The sequence below is a fragment of the Chinchilla lanigera genome, unplaced genomic scaffold (genome assembly GCF_000276665.1).
Source record: "Chinchilla lanigera isolate Chin_1 unplaced genomic scaffold, ChiLan1.0 scaffold00111, whole genome shotgun sequence".
Taxonomy (NCBI): domain Eukaryota; kingdom Metazoa; phylum Chordata; class Mammalia; order Rodentia; family Chinchillidae; genus Chinchilla; species Chinchilla lanigera.
The window spans coordinates 5993286-6001632 of NW_004955512.1; the positions used below are offsets into that span (position 1 = coordinate 5993286).

The 8347-nt window shown below is 37.4% G+C and overlaps 1 protein-coding gene across 1 annotated transcript in view; it reads right to left on the minus strand.

Moving 5' to 3' along the window:
• Positions 1–8347, minus strand: part of LOC102012115 (retinal dehydrogenase 1-like) — a gene marked incomplete at its 3' end in the record, with an annotated part of 55224 nt that overhangs the window by 19586 nt on the left and 27291 nt on the right. Inside the window, 5 exon segments of the mRNA XM_013506549.1 lie at positions 23–136; positions 1657–1785; positions 4843–4904; positions 6472–6601; positions 7699–7839. Of these exon segments, the coding sequence (XP_013362003.1) occupies positions 23–136; positions 1657–1785; positions 4843–4904; positions 6472–6601; positions 7699–7839 (576 nt within the window).

Here is an 8347-nt window from a genome sequence, read left to right on the forward strand (position 1 = left end):
CAGCCCAAGTCAGTGGCATTACCTCCGTGGACCCTGTGAAGGCCACCTTGTCGACATCCATGTGTGAAGAGATGGCTGCCCCGGCAGTGGGCCCATAGCCAGGGACAATATTCACCACTCCAGGAGGAAAACCTGCCTGAAGGGATAAAAAGCAAAACAGTTACAACAGAACTCAGAATGATGCAAGAAAGGGGAGTATGAGACAGAGGTTGCTTCTTCAGGGTAACCCTGTGACTTTCTCTACCAAGAAAAATTCACCTAAGTAACTCTATTCTTCATTACTTATTATTATTTCATTTCCTGACCCACATGAAAATGAGCCAGTGGAGGCACTATAAGCTATGCACTCTTGCCAGGGTAAATCCATAGTTTAATGGATCGGTGCTCCAATGAGGCCTGTCTCAAATTTCTTTATAGTAACTCAGGAAGATAGCATATCTCAAAGTGTTTGGTAAAATGTTTACACAGAAGAAAAGTAATATATTTATTATCCCCATCACTCAAAAGGAAAAAACTAAACAACCTCACATTTTATTTTTCTAGCTGTTGATTGCTTAAGGCTTAGGAGCTGAGCTGCGAACCCCCAGTGACATTAGTTAATCAGTAAAATGTTAGGTAAGCAAGGTCATCCTGTTCAGAGTGAAGCTTCACAAACTGGTGTCAACCTACATTAAAGAATTCAGGTAGGAGCCCAGGTTGCAGCTGAGTGGCACATGTTAAAATTGCATGTTATTTACATCATAGTGCTAAATTTTCACATCTTTTTGTCTGTATTTAATTGAGAGGAAGAATATTTTTTATGGTATGAATGTTGGTTTCCTAAATTACACATTTCTAGTGGTTAACAATTATTTAAGGTTTGGTAAGATATGAAGGACAAAGGGTAATGAGTGATTTAAAACATATATTAACACAATTAAGAGAGTTGAGGAAAATAAGTTTCACCTCCTCACTACTTTTGAAGAAGAAAATTTAGAAGAACTTATAATACAAAAGAGAATGTAAAAAATATCCATTCATAGGAATATGGTTTAGAAAGAATATGGCTCAGTACTACAAACAAACACTGGCACAATGAAGTCCAGCCTTCAGAGATTAGAACTAAAAGTTTGTTTAAATCTAAACAAATTTAGCTGGGCATGGTGGTGCACGCCTATAATCCCAGCACTCGGGAGGTTGAGGCAGGAGGATCTTTGCAAACTCGAGACCAGCCTGGGGTACAAAGTGAGCTCAAGCCCAGCCTGAACTATATACCTAGACCGTATCTCAAAAAGACAAAAAAAATAAAAACATATAAACAATTTGCAAAAACTATAGGGCCATTAGTGGTAGTTAGGAATTAGCGTAATATTCCAGCATTGAAAGGATTCTATATTAATTTCAACATGAATTTGAGTGTGTGAGAGTTGGACAAAAGCAAGAAAATAACGACTATGTGACTGACTGCAAGCCTCTGGTGTGGCTTCTGGTCTGCATTTGGGAGGAGACTCAAGAGCGCTGACTGCCAAAAATCCCAGCTGGCAGCCCGGCTCCGGGCGTCCTCACCACTGGATGGCGCCTCTGAGCAGAATGGAGCTGACGGTAGCACCAATGAGGGCCTCCCTTTGCAGCTAGGGCTCTGGGCTTCTTAAGCACACTTGGACCCAGGAAGCTTACCTCTTTAATTAAGGAGGCCACGTGAAGAGCAGTGAGGGGCGTTTGCTCTGCCGGCTTGAGAACCACCGTGTTTCCACAGCTGAGGGCAGGCCCGATCTTCCACACCAGCGTAACCAACGGGAAGTTCCACTGAAAAGCAATATTCCACAATGCAGTCTTTGTTTTGCTCAAAGGCACAGATATTAATAACTGTGACATTGTACAGCTCCTCCCTCTCCTGTAGTTGTTAAATAATGACTCCAGCAGTTTTGATAGGCATCCAATGTATTCTATTTAAGGTCATAGTCAGAAGGTACTAGTAAATGATAACACTCTGACTAAAGCAGATACAAGAAGGGACAAGGAGAGGGCCCCTGAATTTAATCAAGTGTTGTTATTTTAAATTCTTATTCTACCAAGAAAAAATTGCTGCCTGGTTTTGCATACCACCAAGCATTGTAGTGACTTTTTTCCTGGTAGAACAAAAATTCAAAGTTAGAGTACTTGATTTTAAAAATTCAAAGTTACAGTACCTTCTCCCTACAGGTCATTTATTTTATTTATTCAATAATTTCAGTCACTTATGGGATAATTACTCTTTTTTGTGGTACTGGGGTTCCAGCCCAGGGCCACATATAGTTGGCATGTGGTGTCCCACTGAGCTACCCCTCCATGCAGGACAAACCATCTTGTTAAAGGGAAAGATGAGAGGGTGCAGAGGAGGAGTGTTTGGGCTAAGATCCCAGAGCCATCACTGAATAGCCCTGTGAACCTACATAAGTTCCTTGTTCTTTGGAAATGCTAATAATATCCTCTACTGCAGAAGGCTATCCTACTAGGTATCTGTTAGTATTTACGTTTTGTGGTTTTAATGAATTTTGTTGGGATTTTGAATGAATGAGTTATTTCGCTAAAAATGTTATATATTTACCCTTCAAACTCATTGAAACGAAAAATAAATCATCCTCAATTTCTCATTTGAGAATTTCAGAGCCCTTCGACATCTTTTTAGTTAGACTTTTCAAGTGTTTCATCTGTGTTTAGACAGTATCCTTTTTGTTAGGCAAAATGGAAACCTTCAAAATTTTACTTAAAAAAGCCATTTTTTTCATAAGGGTATTTGAAGTATCAGAACCTCTTATCAATATATTCTATCCAGTGTTCCAAATGCTTCTACTTCACTTAAATTTGCTATTTCATTTAAATTTTAAAAACTCAATGAAAATACTAAGAGCATTTTTCACAGAACTAGAGAAAATAATCATAAAATAAGTATGGAACTAGAAGAGACCCAGAATAGCAAAAATAATCCTGATCAATAAAAGTAAAGCACAGGTCATCACAGTCCTTTGGTGCTTCAAGTTATGTTTCAAAGCTACAGTGATAAAAACAGCATGGTACTGACATGAAAACCGACATGGGTATCAGTGAAACAGAAAAGGAGAAGATGTAGAAACAATACAGAGCACATTCAGGCATCTGATCTTTGATAAGGGTGTCAAAAACATACATGGAGGAAAGATAGTCTCTTAACAAATGATCTTGGGAGAACTAACTGTCCATATGCAGAAGACTGAAGCTAGAGACATATCTCCCACCATGCACGAAACTAAAATCAAAATGGATCACACAATGTTAAAACAGAAACAATCTATTGAAAGGTAAAATAGGTAAAACTCTGGAAGGAATAGGCACTGACAAGGACTTTCTGGTCAGAAATTCCAATTGCACAAGAAACAGGAATAAGGATTAAAAATGGAATTATATTAAATTAAAAACTTCCTCACAGCAAAGGAAACAACAAAGTGAAAACACGGTGTACACAATGGGGAAAAATTGCCATTTACTTCTTAGAAGACTAATATCTAGAATATATAAAGAAGTAGAAAAAGAGCCCCTAAGATAAAAGACCCACTAAAAAACCGGCAACTGAAATGAATAGACACTTTTCAGAAGGACAAGTGACTGATAAATGTATCAGAAAATGTTCAACATCACTTGCCATTAGAGAGGGGAAATGGGTTCAAATAACATTGAGAATCTATTTTATTTCATAAGGGATGGCTGTCATCAAGAAATTAAATAGTAATGAAGACTGGTAAAACTGTGTGGAAAATGGGCCTCTAAATTGTTGGTGGGAAAGTAAACTGAATAACCACTATGTAGATCAATATGGAGATTCCTCAAAAAACTAAAAATAGAAATTCTAGTTGACCCAACTATTCTCTTTCTAAGTGTCTTCTTGAAAGAGTTAAAGACATCGTGTTATAATGATACATGCATTTACATGTCTATTACAACACAACTCATCTAAATCTTAGAAGTGGCCTATTTGTACATCAACAGATGGAGGAGTAAGGAAAATGTGATATTTATATAACAGACTAATACTCTGTCATAAAGAAGGATACATTGGAGTCATTTGTAGGAAAATGGACAAACTTGAGACCGTAATGTGAAGTGTAATGAATCAGACACATAAGCTTAAATATCTCATGGCTTTCTTACATGAGAAACCCAAGATATACACTAAAAGGAAAAATAAAAGGTAGATTAAAGGAAATAAATAAATCTTTTACAAAAGGGAAGGAGACCAAGAGTTGGGCATCTGGGGAGGGAGAGGAGGAGTAGGGAATTAAAAAGAATAAGCAAGTGTTATGTGTATGTACCTACTTATCACAAGGCATGTCATCCTTATGTGCTGCCAACATGTACCAATAAAAAAATAAAAATGCATTGCAGGAATTAAACTCTTTTACTGCTGCTGTTGCCTGTAATGAGAAGTCTCAGAAGAGACAGACGAGTGGAGAGCAGGAGGCACATCACCCTGGAGGGCTGTCCCACAGCGAAGAGCCATGCTCATCTCCGTCCCAGGCTTATAAAGCACAGCACTTAATGGGAGTGCATAATACAAGTTTTAGAGAACAACCCATAGAGTAAAAGGTTGAGGTTTTCTGATGCAAGAATATTGAAACACACTCAAGAGATATATCAGAGGATAGATAGATTTTGGTATTTACTAAATTATATTCCAGAAATCTAGTCATAGGAAGCATAGTTTCCACAAATTCTACTTGTTGAAATTTACATCACGTTTAACTAATATGCAAGCATCCATTTGTGTTAGAGAAATCTTTGTCACCAAATTAAATAGGCTTAATTTAAATTAGGATTTTTCAAAAAACATTATACAGGAGAGCAACTTACAGGGATGATTTGGCCACATACTCCAATAGGTTCACGTCTTGTGTAAGTGAAGAAGTTTCCATCTGGAAGAGAAAGCACACACTCAGCTCTACACAGAATCAATGTACTTGACAGTTGCAGGATGGAGGTTTGAAATTGATGTGAGAGGAAGATGGAAATAGTAATTTAAAAAATTAAAAGAAGGCATATCTTAAATAACTTACAAAACAGAAATTGGAGCCCCCAAATAATAGTCTGGAAAGCTGGAAACCATAAAGCTGAGTTAAGTAGGAGCAGTGAGGAAGTATCCGGAAGACAATTCATGCTGCTTTCATCATCAAGGAGAAATGTTTTCCTACATTATTATCCTCAAAGTTTTACAGGAAAAGAAAGAGAAAGGAGCAAGGGCCATGTCTAGCTAAAAGAAGAAACATATTCAAATGTATTTTCAGCGGCTCAAAGTTTTACCAGTAATTTAATGAAAAAAGTATTATACTTTTTAAAATAGTAAAATTAAAACTATCTTTCTAGAAAGAATAAACTTTTCTACCAACTTGCTCCAAAATGTTGATTTCCTCTGTTTACTAAACCAAGATCAAGATCTTTTAGTCCATGTAAAAAATGGCCAATATGCAGGACAATTCAATTCTTTTCTGTCTAGAGTTGACTGATTAATGTGCTCCAGAATTCAATGTGGGCATCCTGATAGTATCATAGCTCTTCGTCTTTAGTTCCATTTCATTCCCCACAGAAGCCCCTGGTTGTCCCAGCAAGGCCTGTCTTCCTGAAGACCCAAATGCATTTTAAATGGCTTTTTCCATATAGTCTGAGGACAAAGTAAGACAGCCACCAAAATAGCCACATTTCTTGGTAGCACTGTGGTCTTACTCTCCTCTTTTAACTTCCTATCACTTTTAACCTAACAGATACTCCAATTAGATTAGAAATGCACATCAGGGCCAGTCCTGGAAGTGTGTTTTATTCCTAAAGTTAACACGTTTCTATGAGTTAAATTCTACCCTTACTATTTCCCCAACTGATGCTTTTTTATATGAAATATCTTTCATATTTCCATTTTGTTACGTGCATATATCACCGAATAACACACATGCATATTTACATACACAAATTGTTACCACAGGTTATAAACATAACTTCATGTTGTTTTGAAACTATTCGAAACAAATCAGTGTGCATTAATTTGTTTAATTATTCTGGTCTCACTGTACTGAGTTTGAACAGGCACAGATAACCACAGCTGGCCCATGGTGGAGATGCAAAGAGGCTTAAATAATTATATTATGGAAGGATATAAACGTCACTAGGGCAATGAAATCCAAATAATGTGAGGCCAGCTATGAAAAGTTTGGGCCCTCAGACAATTGCCTCAAATCAGTAATTGTAGCTGTAAGAATATTCCTACTTTAACAGTTTCTAAAATATCCATGATGTTATCTTCTGCCTTGTTACACTGAAACAACTTTTAGGTTATTTGGTGAGTCATCACAGAATTTCGTAGTTTACAACTGTGTACGATTAACGTCAGGTGCAAATAATTTTGCTTTGTTTAGCTGACTTCTTCAAGAGGGAGCAAGCTCTACAGTAATCGCGATATTCCTGACCCCACCCTCATGTCTCCCAAATCCTCACCGACAGGTATGGTGCGGCCCTGGATCTTGTCGGCCCAGCCTGCACAGTAGCGTAATGTTTTTGCACAGGATCCTATTTCCATCAGATAGGTGTGGCAAAATACTTTTCCAGCATTGGTTGCCTCCATTGTCTGAAAAACAGATCAATCTCTACAGTTAAAATTCCACAAAAATTTTAAGCTAAAATACATATGGCCACGATGTTGAATATGCACTAGGGAATTTTGGACATGGAAGAAATCTCAACTTATCTTGTTTAATTTTTGTCTTTAAAAAAAGACTCAAAAAGAGTCATAATAACATGGATATAGGATCATACTGCATGATCTAGGTAAGATGAGTAGCAGGTTGTTGCTAAACCAGAGTGCTCATTCTGTCTCATTCTGAGTGTTCTCTGCTAAGCAACTTTCAGAGAGTTGGTCCCAATTTGATAAATCCCACTGATGAGAACAGTATAGAGTCTGGTTGATCAGTTGGAATTGCAACAAAATTTCACCATGGAGACAGTTTAGTGTTACTGATTTTCAATGATGTTCCAATAGTCTTTTTTAGCACTCTGGTGGCTAGGAAGGAAGATCACCACAAGTTTAAAGCCAGCCTGGACTACACAGTGAGTCAAGGGCAACAAGGCCCTGTCTCAAAAAAATCATTTTGATTTTTGGATTCCATAGGAACATAATCAATCTGTTTACATAAGTATATCATCTGGGTCTTTCATTCATGAATTTTCTACAGTAGAAATTTCAATTTTGGAACTAAGGAGAAATAAAATTTATTTTAATGAAATTTTTGGATACCATCAACAAATTCAAGTATGAATTCTAGTAAAAGTTCAAGGTCAAAAAAAAAGTTCAAGGTCAAGAAAGTTTGAGGAACTTAGTACAATATTATAGAAGAATCATGCTGTGCAACCATGTGAAAGGTTTGTAAAAATTCTGGAGTACAGGAAAGACATTTCTGTAATTTGGCTTAATTGAGGAATTGCAAAAGCTTATCCTGTAGAATCAGTTATGGGAGCAGAAGTTAGCATTACCTAGAACTAGTGAGCAGATAACTATTTGAGAATAATCCTCAGGACTAACAGTCCTATAGGTTTCCTGGAGATTAAGTCTTTTTCTTTTTCTGTTTACAGTGTGCATGTAATGCTCACAAAAACAATCATGTTGCCAATTCAAACAGTGAACGCTTTGGCGAGCTCTCCCTATGCATCCACTTTGGTTATACTCACTGCCAGCAGCAGACGATCTCTTTCTATTAAGTCAGCCAGCTTGTGTAGGAGGCGGCACCTCTCCGAAGCATCCATAGTACGCCATGGAGAGCCAATCTGAAAGGCCTGTCTTGCAGCCTGCACTGCTTTGTCGACATCTGCCTGTAAGTCAGGGGGAATTCAATTCAATGCACTCATCCTATTGGCAGAACAAATCCAATGGCAATAACCCTTTAAAACAGGCTGTAGCTAGTCATAAACAGATGCTGTGTCTCCATTACCTCAAAGTCTAGCACATTCTGCACAATCAACTATGGTAGGTTGGTCTGACACCCGCTGGGTAGTCTTTAGAATAATGAGGTCCTCACACCTGACACATGCCTCATTTCCTAGAATATAAATGTTATAATATCTTTTGAGGGTTTACCATATTTTGAGTACTGTTCTAATAACTTTACATATGTTAATTGATTTGATTCTCAACAATATGATGGGACATATATGTTCTCCTTTTAACAGATGGAGAAACAGAGGGGAGGAGAGAAAGGAAATTTGCTCAAGGTCAATAACTAAAAGTGAATGAGCTGAATTTTTTTGTTTGTTTGTTTTGTTTTTGCTTTTGTTTTTTCTTCTGGTACCAGGAATCAAACTCATGACTTTGCACTTGCCA